The 19,862-nt window shown below is 42.3% G+C and overlaps 1 protein-coding gene across 1 annotated transcript; it reads right to left on the bottom strand.

Moving 5' to 3' along the window:
• Window positions 1-438: 438 nt before the first annotated feature.
• LOC118584635 (putative vomeronasal receptor-like protein 4) lies at window positions 439-1,344 on the bottom strand. The gene has a single exon (XM_036188900.1). The coding sequence runs from the start codon at window positions 1,339-1,341 to the stop codon at window positions 439-441; it is 903 nt and encodes a 300-aa protein (XP_036044793.1). The 5' UTR covers window positions 1,342-1,344.
• Between the last annotated feature and the right edge of the window lie 18,518 nt (window positions 1,345-19,862).

Raw genomic sequence — 19,862 nt, 5'->3', positions numbered from 1 at the left:
CAGTAGAAAATAGAAGGAGTCTGTGTCCACACTCTGTGAAGCTTGAGCATAGGAAGGAGGCCTTAAAGACTGGCCCCATAGTGACATACTTCCTCTAACAAGGCCATACCTCCTAATAGTGTCACTCCCTACAAGCTTATGAAAGCCAATGACATTCAAACTACCATAGTAGTCTTATTTTTTTTTAAGTAAATTATTATAATGCCTAACTGATTTAATGTTTGGATATATTAGCATGCTAAGGCAAATTGTGGTATGATGGCAAATACTTGTAATGCCCAGGCAGGTACCAGGTCAGGGACTGGGCTATAAAGTAGCTTTCAGGACAGGTTACAATACATAGCAAAGCTGCGTGCTTACCACGTCCGCTCCCAAATTAAGGCAAATAAATAACACTGTGTTTCTTGAGCTCATAGAGAAATGTAATCCTAGGGTTTCTCAGTGCGAACACATGGCTGTAGCAACAGGAACAGCTCTGCTCATCAGGACAAAGGGGCTGAGAACAGCATAACCAAGTTCTAGACATGTTTTAATATTTAGTATGATGGAGTCATGAGTCACCATGGAACCTGTGTAAAAGGAGAAAATGAAGTCTGCCCAATAAAAGAAAAGGAAACAGGCCATGAGAATGAGAATACTCTGTGCAGCTTTGATCTCTGGACTGAAACTATTTACAGACCTGCAGCTGTGGAGGTAGAGGACTTGCTTGTGATGTTTATACAGGGAAAAAGAAATGTATCCACTGCTCCAGCCCATGAGACTCTGAAAGATGAGGTCACGAACAGCCATGATCGAGAGGAAAAGCCACTTAACTGTGTCCCTGGATGGCAGCATATAGCAATATCCAATATACCCTGCAACTCCAGATCTGTTCAAGCCGCCACCTGCTGTTATATAGTACAACAAGTTGGAACTTGTGAGGGCATTAAAGACCCAAAAGAGCAAGACATAGGTAAGAACTTGCCATGGGGTCTGTGGTTTGAGCATTGTCCAAAGGGTGGTCCCGGGACTGATGGTGACAGCCTGGACCACACTGAGGAGACAGGTGGTGCAGATGGAGAGGCCCCGGGCCATCCTTGCCAGATAAATCACAGCTTTACAGCCAGTATCACCGAGGAAGTTTCTAAAATAAAACACTGTGGCTATGTCTCTGATTCCCGTGGTACAAATAATAATCATATTACAAAATGCCAAGTGGGTGAGAATGAGGTCCACAGGCTTTTTCTCAGTCCCCAAGGAAGACATGTATACCTGTCTCACAAACATTAGGATATTTCCCACAATTCCAGGCCCAATAAGACAAAGGAAGATTATTGTCTGGATAATGTTACTCCACTTCATCTTCAGACTTCAGGCATAGACTAAGAAAAATCATTTGAGAAGCATGTCAGATGTTCTCTGCTTATTCCAATGAAAAGAATGGTTTCAAGTATCTAAACACATACTGTTCTTCTCTTAATGATGCCTGATCATATTTTTTGTTTTCTTTTGTTTTTTTGTTTATTTGTTTTTGGTTTGTATTTTTTTCCATTCCCATGGAAATGATATACCTACAATAAGGGTATAAATCCTACCTTTCATGATGATCCTTATTCCCTCAAGTTCATGTGACAATGCTCTTCCTAGAACAAAGCTAAAAGCATGACATCGCTTTGTTAGTTTTCCAAACAACACAGTCCTGAGTATTAGCCTGACAGGCCTCTTCCTTTTCCCTCCTCACAACCAGTGTTGACCTCAGGCTCCTGGACTGCGTTGGCTCCTCATCCTGGTCCTCTTCACTGCCTCATCACTCAAATGGTTGTGGAACTAATAAAAAGCTTGACACTCCTCCAGAAAACTGTTCTTGACCAAATGGACTAGCTTCTCAGGGGAGATTGTACATACATAGCTTCTCATTTCCTTTGCCATAAGTTGCATAGAAGTGAGTGCTTTGTGGGAAGTAGAAGTCAAGAGTCCTGTCCTCTCATATCAAGGTGGGAGTCAGTCTGATGGAATTTGGTGTTCCTAGCTCTCTAGGTATGACAAACCTCCTTGAAGGTGATGATTTTCTTTTCCTCTCACCTACCTTGCTCTTGATCTCTCTTTCCACCGAGACTTCTTCTAAAAGAAAACACCATGAAAACATTTCCTAACTCAGGCACTGGCCTTATGGCCTCTAACCAAAGAGGCATGTAGCTGATTATATGCTTGAAGGTGTGTTGAGACTAACAATTTCTCAGTCAGAAATGCCACAACCTATGAACTACATCTCTCTAATATTCCATGCTAATATGTATGAATGGTATCCATTCTAATATTTCTCCTTATATATTATTCAAGTCAAAATATTCTTTTAGGATTTGGGAATATGGAATAGTCTGTAAAAGGCATGCTGTCCAAATATGAGGAACCAAGTCTGATCCCTAGCAATCAAATAAAAACTGGCCAAAGATGCACAGATTTGTAGCTCCAGTGCTGGTGGGAAGGAGATTGATATGGAGAGAGACATGTCCTTAGAGTTCCCTGGTCAGCTAGCCTAGCAGAATCAGGGAGCTCTATGTTCAGAGAGAGAGCTGACTGAAAACTGAAGATGGAAAGCTATTGAAGCAGACAGCCAATGCTGATCTCTGAACTCTGCTTGCACACACACTTGTGCATGATTAACTGCACACACATAACCCCCACCCCCACCCCCCCCCAAACACCTACACATAACACATAATGCTGTTGGAACAGACAACTATGCTATTTGCTTCACCTCTTACAAAGCATTGAGAATGCAATTCAACCTTAATTGTCTTTGTCCTTCACTATTTAACATCCTTTCCTTATCACAATTATTCCTGAATTCCCTTCACCCCCTCAAATGTAGCATTGGTGCTTTCCTAGCCCCAGGACTGTGTATAATATGCCCCAGTTGATCTTTGGCAGGTCATCAGGCTTCGTGGCTACCTACTCTCCATCTTATCCATATCAGCTCAGAGTTTCGTCTCCTGTGCTTTCCCTGAACTCTCCAGGCTGTCTTGCCTGTGTATCTGCTTCCTTCCTGCCCTGGATAGTGAGCATGCCTCAGAGACACTGCTTTGGTTTGGAGAATCTCCTAATGCATATTCAAAACTAGTTTATAAATAAGTTATTAAATGAGGTGCTTCTTTTTAAAACTGCACACAAAAGAGAGGAGAGCTGGCAGCCCACGTGGAGAAACACTTGAGTTGGTCTCTTTCTTATGATATTTAAAAACTGAATGGCCTGAAGAAGTCAACTTAGTTTGGGTGACACATTTGGTACATGAATTTGCAAGCTTCCATCAATTTAGTGAAAGATATGAATTGTCCTTTAAGACAAGTGTAGTGGTTTAAATTGACTTGCAATATTCTACTAATTGTTTTGTGACTTGGTGAGGTTTTCAGACACTTCTAGGTTCTTGGAACCATCGGTAATAGAATTTGTAATAATGAAGCAGCCCTTGCTCCCCTTAGCAGAGCTGCATCTGTATCGAAAGAGCTCCAGGTCTAATGTCTAATCCGGGACTGCTGTGCCATATTTAATAAGCTTTTCAGATGCTTCTCACCTAAGTCATGTAATGTTAAAATTACTGTGGATCTAACGAAGTCAAGGTTTTCCATAGCAAAGTATGTGGGAGTGGGTTACAAATACACCAAATGCTTGAGAAATACCATAAACTTTAGAAGTTTAAAGTTCATGGTGCTGAGAAGATGCCTCACTTGATAAAATACCCTAGTGAGGCATGAGGACCTGAGTTCAATGCTCAGAAGCCCCATGAAAATGTCATGTGGTATCCTGCTTTTAATCCCAGCACTGTGGATACAGAGAGGGGAAGATCTCTGGGAGTCTCTAGCCAGCCAGTCTAGGAGAAGAAGTGAGCTTCAGACATGTGAGGTTGATATCTTGTCCACACACAATCATACACACACATGCACACACACAAATGCAGACACCTCTGCCTGCATATACCAATGTACCCCCATCACCTGCACATACCAACATGTTCTCCTAACCCTGTATACACAAACAAAACAGACACACACAGAGAAATATAGACACACAGACACACAGACCCAGACCCAGACCCAGACACACACACACACACACACACACACACACACACACACACACACACATGCATTAAGTGAAGCATGCAAAAAGAGCATTCTTTACAATCAACCACTCCAGACTCAAACCCAGCTCTCATTTCTGCATGTATCACACTGATCATCTAATTTGACTTCCTCACATCCAGTGTTCTCATCTGTAAGCTGAGGATGCTGCTTTGTCCCATGCAAGCATACTGTGAGGTGTCAAGTATCAGAAACAGAATTACTTTTCTAAAGAAATCATTTTTGCTCTTACCCAAGAGTAATGTCACTTACCCCAAGTCTGTACAATTGTGCTCTATGTTATAGTTTGGCAAGTTCAGAAAAACAAAATCAGAGTCAGAGACAAGAGAGCCCTAGCTTAAAAGACTGAAAAACATGAGAAATAAGATACTCAGCTCAAATAAAATCTTTGATTATTTTTTTAAGGGTAAAATGCATATGGCCGTGGAAAGAGTGAGTACTTCCCCACATCCAGACTGAAATGCCCCCAGACCCCTGTGTCCTGTATCTGCCTGGTCCATGTGATGAGCAGCTCTGCCAATGTGTACCACCAACTGCTGCAAATATTCCCTAACCAAGGTTCTGGATGACAGGTAGAAACACTGCTTGCTCCCCGGGTCTGCTGCCTTCCTTTTGCACAATGACAGATGAACTGAGACCCTCCTTATCCACACCTAAAGTCACCCTGCCTCACAGTGTCCCTTCCAAAGTCCAAGGCAGCCTCAGTCTACAGTGACAGAGCTGCACTCACCTGTGCGGTCTGTGCAGGGCTCGGTGGGTGCCCTCACTGCACCAGCCAGGCCCTGTTTATCATTCCCACTCCCTGTGTTCACAGCAGCTCTCTCTGCTGTCAGGAGTTTGGTTCACCAGGGGAAAAGGGCTCCTTCTTCACATCTCCATCCCTGAGGCCAGCCCTCCCCCTGGTTCTCTGTCATTTGCTGATTCACAAATCATGTTTGTAATTACAGAGTCTCTGGGTGATGAAGTGGGAAGTGAGGGTGAGCAGTGTCCTGAGGGTGCTGCTTTCTCAGACTTGGTTCCAGTTTCCTCTCACCTCCCACTACACTGAAGGCAGGCACTGATTGGAAAGAAACATTCCTGATCCCAAGGGGTCAATTTCTGAATGTCTGCAAAGTAGAGTAACACTGCTAACAGAAGATGATCAAGTACTGAGTCACGACTCATCGCTGATTCCTGGCTGAGGCTCATTTTATCAATCACTTCATCTGTCTCTTGTTAGGGTCTCCTTTAGTTTAAAATGGCCAGGAATCCAAGGCCTTCGTCAGAGCTTTGTGAAGAAAGCCGTTTCAAGGGTTCTCAAACACTACTCTGCTGCTGTGATGGGACCAGAGACTGAGGCAGCTTATGGTGGAAGGTGTTTAGTTGGGGGCTTGCTTACAGTTTCCTAGGGGGTGTCCATGACCACCACAGCAGGGAGTATGGTGACATGGGGGCGGCATGGAGCAAGTAGGCCAGCAAGCAGGAAGAGAGAGATAGAGAGAGAGAGAGAGAGAGAGAGAGAGAGAGAGAGAGAGGATTCAGTTGAGGAAATGCCAGGATGAGATCCAGTTGTAAGACATTTTCTTTTAGTGGTCATGGGAGAGGGCCCAGCCCATGGTGGATGGTGCCATCCCTGGGCTGCTGGTCCTGGGTTCTATAAGAAGGTGGGCTGAGCAAGTGATTCGAAGCCGGCCAGTAAGCAGCTCCTCTCCATGGTCACTGCAGCTCCTGCCTCCAGGGTCCAGCCCTGTTTCTGTTCCTGTCCTGACTTCCTTCAGTGAGGAACAGCAATGCCAAAGCCTAATTAACCCTTTGCTCCAACTTGCGTTTTGGTCATGGTGTTCTGTTGCAGCAATAGAAACCCTAACTAGGACACATGTCACTAAAGGACCCCAAATGTTGATTGTTTCTCCAATGCTAATTCCAGGAAAGCATCCTTAGAGAAAGAACTGTGCAATTTTCAAGAAATCACTGGCTCTGTTTCCATTGCTTCCCAGTGTGTTGGGTGGAATGCCGTCTCCATGTGGATTCCATGACAGCAAAGGCTTTGCTGGTTATGATAGATAGCATCAGTGATGCGGGGGAGGAGGCAGGTTAGAAACACTCAGCTCTTGCTGGAATCTCCACAAGTCTGAAATGAAACATCAGATGCTCTTCCTGAAAGGAGAACAGTGTGGTGGGGAAAGGCACTGCTGTGTTATAGTAAAGAGGAGATGATGAGAGGGGAGGTGAATTGAGAAATACCCAGTGTCAGATCTGTAATCAGATAACATGGACTCGAGCATCTGGTGCAAGGCAAAATGGTGTGTAAAGGGAGAATCTTCTCCCTCCCATAGGGCTTCTAGCAAGAGAAACGCCTCAGAAACTGCAGATGGTATATTACAGCACTGTGCAAAGCATGGTTTAATCCAGGAGAGCCTGATCCTCAAGGCAGACAGAGAAGAATTGGTTTCCAGCAATTCTTTGCTCTCTGTTGCCCCTTTGGGGATTCATCCTAAAAGATGCCTTGCAATCACATACTTTGATGGTCAAGAGCAGAAGCACAGGCCTGCATTTTGTGTCTCCAAGTCCCAGTAAACGCCCCTCTCCACTGGTCAAAAAATAAAAAGTAAAAAACCCACGTCTCTCTCTGCAGGCAATCTCCCCATGACAAAAATGTTTCAGAAAGTCAAGTGGGAGAATAAAGCCTATTTTTTTTTTTGCACCAATGACAAAAATACATGCATGTCTTACAAACATGAGGATCGTCCCTAGGACTGATTCTAGGTTCATTAAGAGAATGGAGGGTTATTGTCTTAATGAAATAAAAACCTTGGCAAACATATCAAAAGGGTAAGAGAAAAAATATACACAATGTTTGATAAAAATATTTTAAAAGAAGAAATTGAGATTAATCATGATCTTTTGCTTAAGGGAAAATTAGGATTTTCATTTTTATATTTGTATTCACCCTTGAAAATGTGATGGGACCTTTTATCCATCCAGGATTCAATTTCCCATTCAAAAGTAAGGATGAAGATAATAAAGGACTTTCCTTCAATTACAGCCAAGTGTGTTTATCCTGCATTGGGTATCAGGAGTACCTTTGTGTTACAATGATACAGTGGTGTTAGGACAGAATTTGAGTAGGAAACGGGAGGTCCATCTGTTTGGGGATACCATTTATTTAAAGAAGAAGCAGTAAAACCATTGCTTATGGCAGACTATGGTGACCTAGAACGTGTGCAGATGAAGCAAAGACACCTTGTTCTGCTCAGGTGTGTGGTTGGCATGTGCTCAGAAAGTACACTGTAAAGTGATGGATGTCATTTACTATGTCCTCCACACAGTAAAGAGCTTGAGAAAGAGAACCGACTTCTCTCTGTACCAGAGGCAGGTCTCTAATCAGATTTGTAGACATAGTTTAGAAAGGTAAAGAAGGGATCAGGAACGAGGGGGACTCTAGACATGGAAACCTTGCTGTTGTTCACTTTCTCACTTCACATGTTTCTATGATATAATGAAAACCTAATTAATCCACGGGTAACTTTTGAGGCAAACAAATGCCATAATTGGGGAGGGAGAGGGAAAGCCACACTTTAGGGACCAGGTTCTGCAGAGGGCTTCCTTTTCTCTGACAGCATGATGTGTTAGTGTCTTGAGGACACTTTATGGTGACAGTGCTGTACACACACTGAAGGTACAAATATGACCCGGGAAGGCTCACTTGCCAGAAGGACCCGGAACCCATCTGTACCTCCTCACTGTGGTGAGTAGATATCACAGTTTCTTTTAATCTCATGTGCTATGCAGTGTTTTGCTTAAAGACATGCACGTGGCTCTCTGATGAGCTGAGGAGTAGAGGAGAGAGGCTGAGCCTGGTCACCTTCAGTCTTCTGCTGACACTTGAAATAACTGGGCCATTTCCACGACACGTGACACCAGGATGCAGGCGTGCTTCCTACCCTGTGCTCAGGGTCTGCCACCCTGAGAGAGTTTGTGGTGAATCTTTGTCTAATGTTTCCTCCTTTCTTCCAATAAGTAAAAATAAATAGAAACTTTAAAATTTCCTATGGAAAATGTCCATTTTTCTCTAACCCCAAAGTTCACTTTCCTTATAAGGATGTCAGTGATATAAATTCAGTCCATTCATTTCATTTTTGATGAGTTTCTACATGTCCTGTGTCAGCAACTTTGCTAGTGTGCCCTGCTAACTCCCCAGGCCTGCTGCTTTTCAACGTGAAGGATTCTTTAGTGAATCTATCCTTAGGGTCTCCATCCTGACATGTGATGTTGTACTGAAGTAGTGAGTCAGTATCTTCACGGTGTTCCTAAACCATGGTGAGGATGGTTAAGAACTACAAAGATGGAAAAGTAAGCCTGGTGTGGTAGCGCACACCTTTAATCTCAGCACCACACAGGCAGAGGCAGGTGGATCTCTGTGAGGTCCAGGCCAGTCTAGAAGAGACCCAGGCATCTCATAACATCAACAACAAAAGATTAAAAACATAGTCACAAACTTGCCAGACTTGAGTTGCTATAACTCAAGATGATCTCACCCCAGTACAATGAATTGAGGAGCAATAACTTTATGTTTTAACTTGAGAAAACTGGCCTAATAGATTTTCTTCCCTGCCCAGCTGATTTGGAAGCCAATCCGGATGGGACATTATCCCCCGATCAGAATGCAAAGCCACCCTGTTTTTTTTTGTTGTTTTGTTTTTCCTCTGTTGCTGCTGCTGTTTTTCTACCGTTACTGTGTGTAACAACAGGAAGCATTAGGACATTTCCATGCACATGTCATTGTGTTTTCCTGTGTCTGTCCCTACTGCCTTCCTTCTCCTTCTTTCCCTCCCACTGCTCCTCCCTGTGAAGTCCATTTTAAAACTGCTTTCCTGGAGTCAGAGGCACCACTGTTGTGCCACAAGATCAATGCAGAGACCCATAGCTAAATGTCATGCAGAGCTCAGGGAACCCCACAGAAGAGGGACTCAGCTTCGGCTCAGGTTCAGGTGCTGAGAAGGGCAAGGGCCTTAGAGTAAGGAAAACATCTGACCACCAGCTGGATTGCACTCAAGTGGCCTGGAATAGCTCAAGCTGTCTTTATTTATACTTGAACAGAGTTTTTTCTACCAGGCTTACATGAATATTGGCCCCTATTTTTGACCTTTAAGAAATACATCTTATTTTAAGAAATACATTGTAATCAATATAAAAGCCACCATTGTTCCCCTTTATGTTTCCCCAAATACACTCCTCCCCCCCATAACCACATTCTAGACGCAGAGTTCAGCATCTTTCAGGATTACCTTAAACACATCCTGCTCTTGCAGCACTTATGTCAGCCCGCAGAGACTTGCAGTGACACAGTTAAAAAGTAATGACATGGATACAATGATTTCTGACTTCAAGATATGTTTTTATACAGTTCTCTTTTCCACAAGAAGGTCCCAAGTGTCAATCTCTCTATAAAAGGCAGACCTTGGGGGCTGGAGAGATAGCTCAGAAGTTAAGAGCATTGACTGCTCTTCCGGAGGTCCTGAGTTCAATTCTCAGCACCCACCTGGTGGCTCACAACCATTTGCAATGAGATCTGGCACCCTCTTCTATGTACATAATAAATAAATAAATCTTTAAAAAATTATTTTAAAAAAGGCAGACCTCGATAAAGCACTCTTTTCCCATCTCACTATACCATACTTCTTCCAACATATAAACCTCTATGTATGAAAAAGATGGCTCTATCCATCCCACATTTTACACTGCATATTTTCCTCTTGGAGCATATCAGATCCTACCATTGATTCTATATGCTTGGTGTCCAGGGAACTTACTTTTAACAGTAGGCACTATGTGTATTCCTGAGGCTTTTCCCCTATTCTCTTGTATGCATGCCTTACTCTCCTTTCCAGAACTCTGAGACATGGTTAAAGTTCCAAGTGTTGTTTTCTCATATGTACCTAACTGTCTCTATTGAGTCAGGAAAGCTCCCAGGATTAGGAGTTGTAGTTAGCAATTCCAGATAAGAGATTTGAGAAGCATTAGCCCTCTCATGAATCTTATGGGAAAATATTCAGGAAAAAACAGAATTTCCAGGTAAAATTACAGCTGTTGCATATGTGACTGACAGAGAATATTGCCTAGTTAATATATAAGGAGAGAGAAAAGAACTTGCAAAATGCAGGTATTTTGTAAATTCCTATTCTGTCCCAGGTGCACTGATCCTTGCTAAGTGAGAATCCAATGGTGTCTGACCCCTAGGAAACCTATTGGACAAGTAGTCATATGCTGATCAAGACTAGGATGCACAGCTCTCCACAGGCAGGAACTATTCTAGGAGCCAGAGGAAACAAGGACACTAGGAGAACACAGCCGGAAGAATCAACTAACCTGGCCTCACAGGGGCTTCTAGAGACTGAAGCAACAATCCCGGAGACTGTGATTAGTCTGTGCTAGGTCCTCTCTATATATGCTATGGTTGTTTAGTTTGGGGTTTTTGTGGGACTCCTAACAGTGAGAATGGGGGTGTCTCTGACCCTTTTGTCTACTTTTGGGACCCTTTTCCTCTTTCCTACTGGACTGCCTCATCCAGCCTTAATATGAGGGTTTGTGCCTAGTCTTTTTGCATCTTGTTTGGTTGGTATTCCTGGAAGGCCAGCTCTTTTCTGAAGAGCCATCTTGGTCAGTATTTAAAATTTTAATAAAAGTTTGATTGAATTCAGCCAAAATAGTGGAACCGTTTTTTTTTTTTTTCCTTACAAATTTCTCATAACATATATAGCACTCCGGTGAGATAATCCACTCCAAATTCTGAAGCTAGATTTTTCACTCTGAGTCTGGGGATCCCTACAGTGAACAGCCATGCTTGGAAAAGGAAATAGCAAACATTTTTATGGAGGCTTCCCTTTTGTTTTTGGTAAGTCATAGAAAACATTTTAAAACTCAATGACACTTTTCTGCCTGGATTTGGGGTATCCTACTGGGGACAAATGAGACCCACAGAATCCACTGTCCAGGGCACAGGGAGACATTCCACAGACCTCTGGTTATTTCCGGCTCTATCTCTGGTTAATTGAGAGTTCAGCTAGAGCCGCCTGTTGTTTTCTGGCCAGCCTTGGGCCTCAGTTTTCACATCCTGATGGCACTGGGGACCGAATCCAACTGGGGGTGGCCCAGCACCTTGGCGCTGTCAGCAGGGTCCCAATGCCTAGGCCGCACAAGGAAGTCAAGGACAGAGCATTGGGGGCCAAACTTGGAGTTTGGAGATGCCCAGTGTGGGGATGTTGGGCAGTTCAGAGGTTGTAGAAGGAGGCAACTGGAACACCCTTCTACCTGTTGTGATTCCAGGAGATCCGGGAGACTGGGGCTGGGTCCAGCGAGGATCTGGGGGCTGAGGGAACCTGGATTGGCTCAGCCTGATGGCTACCCAGGGTCTGGGATGTACAGGAAGAACGAATGGACTCCAATTGTAAAATGTCATTGTCCCATGTTTTGGAGCCGAGGATAGAACCCAGGACCTTGTGCTTGCTAGGCGAGCGCTCTACCACTGAGCTAAATCCCCAACCCGTGTCTGGTCTCTTTAGGTATGACTTGGGGTAGGCAATGTGGAGGCCTCAGGCAATGTGGAGCCTCAGGTCTCAAGTCCTAGTGCCACTGATGCAGCCTGTAAGTTTTGTTGCAAACACAAAGCCACACAAAATTGCCTCAGGTCCAATTAAATTATATAAATATGTGTGGCCACTGCCTGTTTGCTTCTGATTGGTCTTGAATATGTGAAAGTTCTGTGTCCTATATGTCTTGATTATAGATGAATGACTTATTGGGTATGGTTAAAGTCTGTAACAAAAAGTTAACTTCAAATTTGTAGCATGGGGTTAGAGCTGTTCTAGGAAACAACAGCTAGCTCATCACCATCTTAACTCAGGGCAGCCACATGGCTGGTTGCCAATTTGATTAGGATTGAAGAATGCTTCACCAGCATCTTCACTGTGGGTAACCACCTGAGTGATATGAGCTAGCTAAATAAGTCTCAAAAAATACTTTAAAATTGGAATAAGATTTTTGTGTAATTCCTATCTTGTTTTAAGAACAAGGTTTATCAAAATTAGGATTTAAAATAACGCTTGTTTAATGAGGTATTAAAACTGTACCTCCATGTTTTTATATATAAGAACACAGCTTGCTAACCCCAAACTTTGTAAACAAAAATAACCCACTTGGTATTGATTTTAGAGACACTGGGTTGTTTACACTGTTAGAACTTGGTTTTCCCTTATGCAAATTATGGTTATGCTCTGTGTTTTCACTCTTGAAATAAAAATGGTACTTTATCTTGATATGACCAATGTTAGGATCTGTGAGAAGTCCCATAAAATAGCACCAGTCATGTATGTAATCAACAAGACCATTTATTAAAGTTACCAACATGTTGGGGGTCTAACCATCTGACAAAGAGGCTGATCCTCAGAAACTCACAGGCTCCTTTTAAGCAGGATTGGGGAATTTCATGGAGGAGAGATTAGTCTTGGGGGCTGATTTGTGGCTTTAAACAAAAAGTTCACAGGTTTGGTTGGTGGCTCTAGTGATTAGGGACTTTCTAGCAGCAGGGGAGGGAAAGCTATCTTTAGCTAGCAGAAGGCTGTGTGGTGCCTGCTGATTGTTGCCCCCAAGTTGTGGTTTTCCTGAGAACTGCTTGATCAGCTCTAGCCAGCTCCAGTAAACCAAAACTGAGGCCTGGTCTCGGGCAGGGTGACCAGAGAGTCTGTCATGGCTCTTGTTAGTCTCCCCAGCCCTCTCAACCAGAGCACAGTTAAGAGATTTTAAACTTCTTTAGAAGGAAATTTTAGACTTTTACAGAAAATTTAAAAAATTGGCTAGTTTTTAAAAAATAGCTTTAAAAATGATTAAATTTATAAGTATGTGATATTTTAAATTTTAAGATATTTTATTAAAATGTCTTTGTTAATATATGATCTTGATAAATAGATAAATAAGAAGTTAAAAATTAGGACAACAGCTAAACACTGGAGACTGAGGTAATCGTATCTTATGAAACAGTGATATGTTGATCTAAGCAAAGAACTTGAAACTGCTGGCTTAGAGAATGCTCTCCTCACTTAAGGTCTATTCTAGCTAACAGAGACAGATTTACACATACATGTCTAACCTCATTTATACTAGCATTGTTAAGCTGTTGCTATTTTGGTAAACTGAGTCATATAGGGAATTGTTATTCTCTATAATAGCACACTATGTAAGGATCAGGAATGTTCCCAGTCTCTTTATGAACTATGTTTATAAGTCTTACCTTGATTCTAAAAGAGCTTCAAATCAGAAATTGTTATTTTTATTATAAACTGTGAAAAATAATTAAGCATTGAAATGTATAGAACTATATTTAACAGATAATGATCCTCAAACTGTCAGAGATTTGCTGAATATGGCATTTAAGACATTTGATATTTATACTTATATGACAGACAGAGATTCCCAGATCCTAGCAGTGACCCCCAAAATCTCCAAGAAGACAATGGACACAGTACAACTCCACCTGAACTGTGGTAACACTAACCACTGGGTGAGACTGCTCCAATGCCTAGCCTGCAGCCAAGGCTGGATCCAAACTCTGGACAAGAGGACACTGGAGAGGTGATTGCCTTACTTTGTCTAGGCAAAGTAAGGTCAGTTTCTCCCATCCTGTTCCACAGAAAAGCCTCTCATCTGCTGGGCCTGTCAAACAAGGCTGCTGTCCTGGTACCCCTGCACAAAATGCCCTGGAAACTATGGGAGCCTGGGATACTGTCTAGGTGAAGAACTGTGGACTAGTCTCTGTCATGTTGGCTGGTCCTTCTCAGATCTCTGACATTGATGGCTAAGCTAACTGTAGCCTTGTCACCTAGGCAACAGCTTACAATCAGCTCTTTCCCCTAAGGATACCTTGTTAGTTCCATAGTTAGTTAAACTACTTTGTGTCTTCTTTACAAAAGGGTCAGACAGGTTTGCCTTGTTCACAGGCTTCACGTTAAAGGATAAACAAGTTTCAGGTGTAACTTTTCACTAAAAGAGCATGCTTTACAATAACTGTCCTCTAATAGCTACTTTTGTCTCTGGTAAATAAGTAAAGTTCATAGAGGTCTAAATTATGATGTTCTAAGAAAATGTTCCAAGGTATATAAGGGTCTGAGGCTGTAAAAACTTAAGTAAGTTCTAAGGGTCTCAAAAAATGAGTTAAGATATATAAATACAAACTATAAGGATGTACTGTGACACTGGATTCAAGGGTTCAAAGTTTGAACATGGACAAATAGGGTTCTGATAAACTGGTAGAGCACTGACTGCTTACTGTTCAATCACAACCTCAAGATTTTACATTTCTTGGATGAGATCTACATGAACAACCTGGACGACAGTGGGAGTAATGAAGGGCAAGGTTTGAGGGAAAGAAAGCTTAGGGGAGCAGGAGATCCCAGCTGGATCAAGAACAGAAAGGGAGAACAAGGAACAACAGACCATGATAAATGAAGACCACATGAGAACAGGAATAGGCAGAGTGCTGGAGAGGTCCCCTGAAATCCACAATGATACATCCTCTGTAGGTAGACTGCTGGCAATGGTCGAGAGAAAGCCTGATCTGACCTAGTCTGGTGATCAGATGACTAAACACCCTACCAGTTGAGCTGGAACTCTCATCCAATAACTGATGGAAGTGGATGCAGAGATCCTCAGCCAGGCCCTAGGTGGAGCTCCAGGTGTCCAATTGTCGAGAAAGAGGAGGGACTGTAAGAGTGTGAATTGTTGAGACCAAGATTGGAAATAGCACGGGGACAAATAGCCAAACAAATGGAAACACATGAATTATGAACCAAAGGCTGTGGAGTCCCCAGCTGCATCAGGCCCTCTGGATAAGTGAGACAATAGAATAGCTTGAACTGTTTGGGAGGCACCCAGTCTGTGGGACCAGGACCTGTCCTTAGTGCATGAGCTGGCTGTTTGGAACCTTGGGCTTATACAGGGACACATGCTCAGCCTGGAAGGAGCGGACTGGACCTGCCTGTACTGAATCCACCAGGTTTAAATGAATCCCCAGGGGAGTCTTGGTCCTGGAGGAGATGGGAATGGAGGGGAGGGGATGGGGGGAAGGTGGGGGTGGGGGTGGGAGGGGGAGGACAGGGGAACCCATGGCTGATGTGTAAAATTAAAACACAAATATAATAATAATATAAAAAATAAAAAACAAAACTAAAAAAATATAAAATAATGATTTTAAATTTCTGCCAGTCATCTTCTAAATATAGACTTAAAAATGCTTTTCATTGGGCTAAAATATGTATCAGGCTCTCTAGACATAGGAATAAATGTTCATACTTTTTAACCAAAAGCCATATAGCCTTTGCTAAGATACCAAGATGTAAATCTGTTCCACCTGTTTTACACAGGCCTGTTAACTCCTTTTTTTCTACAATATTGATGTCAGTGTAAGAGAAATGTTAATATATCTAAAACTTTTATCTCCTCTGGAAAACTGAATTTCATGTAAGCTTCAAGGAATCAAGAAATCATAAGACTTGGATCCACCTTTCACAGATCAAAAGGATTCCAGAGAAGTGAGCCTAAGTTTCCTTACCTGTCTGTTCCTGAGGACTCTCTCTCTCTCTCTCTGTCTCTCTCTCTCTCCTGGTCTTGGGACTCCTCCTCTTCCCCAATTACTAGGACTATGGACCTATAAGTTCCAAATGTAATATTTTCCTTTAAGTTCCTAAATTTTAACTTCTGCCCCTAGTCTATATCTTTCTCAGCAGATATCCAGGTGGCTTACAGACATCGTCCAGGGAATAGCAGCCGACTACAACCTTCTCCAAAAGACTGTGAGCCATGGGCTTACTGAAAGCTGATATGGACCAGTCCAGCCAATTGATTGCTCTCTGTCCATTCACCGGATTCAACTAATCAGATGCTTCGGATAAATGCCCCATTGCTCAGACTTCTTGGGACCTGACAACCAATGCCCCAGTTCAGCTGGAAGCAGCCACAAGAAGAGAGTACATCATCCCTGCCCTCATGACAGGCTGAAAATTGCTAAGTCTAAAGAAAACTCCTTGACATAGGGGACAAAATGGCTTCCTATAATGCTAGTTGGTATAGCAAAAGAATGGACTCAGGTTCATCAACAGGTAGATTCGTTAACTAAAATGTTTCTACAATATGACAGGACACTTGGCCTGCTTTATACAGAACAAAGAAATATTGTCTATCATAGGGCCTTTGGCCCTTCTGCTTTCTTTAATTACTGACTGTTGGTTCTCTTATGACTATTAATTACTACTATTTCTATTAATTACTGTTGATACAATAACTAAATGATAATTCCTGCTTGGGGACCATTAAACTAAGTGTTATTAAATCTAATTATAAACTTATACCCATCCTAGAGTCAGGGATTTGACCCAGGATACAACTTCAGGGGGAAATGTTAAAACTAAAATTACCCTGTAAGCCCCACTTACCCAAACCAGGTAACTTCTTGGGATTCTGGGAGTTGTAATTCTCTCTCTCTCTCTCTCTCTCTCTCTCTCTCTCTCTTTTGAGCTGAGGACCAAACTCTACCATTAAGCTAAATACTCAACCTGGGAGTTCTAATTCTTGAAAGATAACACCTGACCAAGGACGAGGTAACTTTCTGGGATTCTGGGAGTTTTAGTTTTTGGAAAATAACAACAAAGCCTCATGGGAAGTATGGCATGTAGGGTAAAAGGGCCAGCCAAAGAAACACAGCCTGACCCTGAGCCCAGAGCCAAAGAACACACTTTGGCCCTGAAACCAGAGATGAAGAAATACACCCTGACTCTGAGACAAGAGCCAGTTCACTGGCCCTGAAACCATAGCTAAAAGATTAAAACCAAAAGGTCCTGAAACCAAAGCCAAAAGGTTAAGAACAGCTAGTGAAAGAAACACATTTTGGACCTGAATCCAGAGCCAAAGGTAAACACTTTGCTCCTGACTAACTCTGCATGAAAACTGATGAATCTCTGAGCATGAAAACCAACCAATCACTGAGCATGAAAACCAACCAATTCCTGAGCATGAAAACCAACCAATCCCTGGGCATGAAAACCATCCAATCCCTGGGCATGAAATCCAGCCAATCTCTGAGTTTGTTCAAATCCAGGGATTGAAATCTGACCAATTTTCACTCTGAAAATCTCCCTGGATAAATTCTGTCCCTAAGAAGTCCTATATAAGCCCTATACCTGTTCAGTTGGGGGCTGCCTTTTTCTACTCTGGCAGAGGCAGCAACTCTTCTGGATTGCTCCCTCTCAATAAATCTATTGAATGAGGTTTGGGTACAGACCTTTCACCAGAGTGGAGAGGGGAAGAGAAGTAACAACTTTCCCCTGAGGAAGAGCAGAATTTCTACAGTTCTGTGGGGAAACTCCCTTGGCAGAGTGGAGTAGAGAATTAACTATTCTCTGCAGGGAAACTCTCTTAGTAGAGTGGAACAAAGAAGTAATAACTCTCCCAGAGGAGCAGAACTGCCACATTCCTGCAGGGAAACCATCCCCCACCAGAACAGAGCTGTAGTTATTGGCTGGTTTCTGACTGCCAGGAAAACTTTCCCTTAAGAGCTTTATAGCCTGGCTTCTGATGGTCAGGATAACTTTCCCTTCAGAGCTGCAACACTTACAGGTATAGCCTGTCTTCTGATGGCCAAGATACCTTTCTTTTCAGAGCTGTAACACTTACAGTGATAACCTGGCTTCTAGTGGCCAGGATACCTTTCCCTCCAGAGTGTAAGACTTACAGGGATAGCCTGGCTTCTGATGGCCAGGATACCTTTCCCTCCAGAGTGTAACACTTACACATGGTGGCCTATGGATTTTGTCCATATAAATCCCATCAAGAAGAGTCTCCAGGCCACAAAGCTGGAAAGTTTCCAGGTGATGGTCTTGACCAAATTCCATCTTGGTCAGTATTTAAAGTTTTAGTAAAAGCAATTTGGCCAATCATTTAAAGTTGACCAACATGGTGGATCTGGTTGTTCTGGTGAATTCCAGAATTAACACTCACCTGGGTGGTACTTCCACTTTCCTTCTAGACACTAACCTTCTGCAACTCCATTTACTGGAGATGAAGAGAGAAGACATTTATATAAACCACACTTAAGAATCTAGAAAACCAGGGAAAAGGAAGGCTGGATGAAAAATTTGGGGATAGGATTATGGCAAAGATTCAGAGGAAAGCAGAGATAACAGCTTGTCATATTCTGTTACACATTTTTTTTTTTGGACTGGGTAGTTTTTGTTTTATTTAATGTAAATATTGTGAAAGTTATTGTTTTCTTTCTTAGCTGGTATTTTAAAAATGTTGATTTCTGTATGTTGATTATATATTCTGTGGCTTTCTGAAATCATTTATCACATCTTCAAGAGTTTTCTGGTATAGTTTTTATGATCTTTTAAGTAGAGGTTGACATCTGCAAGTAAAAACATCTGTATATCTTCTCTATTTCCTTTCTGTGTTTTTCTCTTCCTTGATTACCTGGCTCAGGTGCCAAGGAAAAGGATGAGGTAGGGCACTAATGGTGGTTTTGAGGAGAAAACAAGGTATATATGTGTGAAAATGCCAAAGTAGAACTTACAGTTGGTACAGTTTATGAACGTGGATAGTAATAACACAAACTGATTCCTGAATGCCTTTGCTGATTCTGCTGTAACCAGTGGATCTTATCCAGTAGGGCATACACTTTGACTCGATGTTGTGGAATTACAGAAAGCCAGTGAATATTTTTAAGTAATAAAATTGTTACCATTGGATCTAGCTACATGGTTTGGCTCTAGGTCAGGAGATTACTGGCATTAAGAGAAAATGAAATTTATATGTGCATATGTATATGCAAATGGAAATGTTTATTTATAATTTGGGCTAAAATTGGGGAGAGTTACTTTCAGTCTGTCTCCAGATTGCCCCATAGTGGACCTAAAATTTACAGAAATTATGCAGCAAAGGTTAGGAAATAGGCATACATATGTAGTTATGGGTCTCAATTTCCAGAGCTGAGATAAGCCTTCTCCTGATAACCAGGACCCAGGGCTTTGGGGGTTGACCACATGCACTCCCAGTATGAGAGTTCCAGTAGAAAGCTGGGCCTGGGAAAGATAATTTTAAATTTTAGTTTGAGTGGCTCATTATACAACTATAGAATCAGCTTTGGTTTTCAATATGTATCTGGAAATACTGGGGTCTAAGCATCCAATATAAATAGGAAGGAAGAAATATAGGAAATGCTACACTCATCCATTAAAAGACATAATGCAATACAGGGAAATAAGAGGTGCTGTAGAAATCAAAATGTGGTTAAATCTGAGAGGAGTTCAATATGTTAAAACAACAGGATGTCACAGAGTTTATATATACCACTTGACAGAAGCAGAGAGGTTAGTTTTAAAATTGAAACATTCCCTTTTGCTGGGCGGTGGTGGTGCACGCCTTTAATCCCAGCACTCAGGAGGCAGAGGCAGGCAGATCTTTGTGAGTTAGAGGCCACCCTGGTCTACATATCGAGATCCAGGAAAGGTGCAAAGCTACTCAAGGAAACCCTGTCTCAAAACAACAACAACAACAACAACAACAACAACAACAACAACAACAAAAACACCACCAACAACAAAACCTTCCTTTTTAATTAGACAGAAAAGGAGAAGTGCTGTGGGATGTCTTTTTATATGCTGTGAATATGTGTTGCTCTCATTGGTTGATAAATAAAGCTGTTGGCCAATGGCCAGGCAGAAT

The sequence above is a fragment of the Onychomys torridus genome, chromosome 5 (assembly GCF_903995425.1).
Source record: "Onychomys torridus chromosome 5, mOncTor1.1, whole genome shotgun sequence".
Classification (NCBI taxonomy): domain Eukaryota; kingdom Metazoa; phylum Chordata; class Mammalia; order Rodentia; family Cricetidae; genus Onychomys; species Onychomys torridus.
This window is presented reverse-complemented; position numbering and strand designations above follow the sequence as displayed.

Bases quoted from the DNA above. Each gene is read 5' to 3' on its own strand.
- LOC118584635 (XM_036188900.1), bottom strand. From the start codon at position 1,341: ATGAAGTGGAGTAACATTATCCAGACAATAATCTTCCTTTGTCTTATT.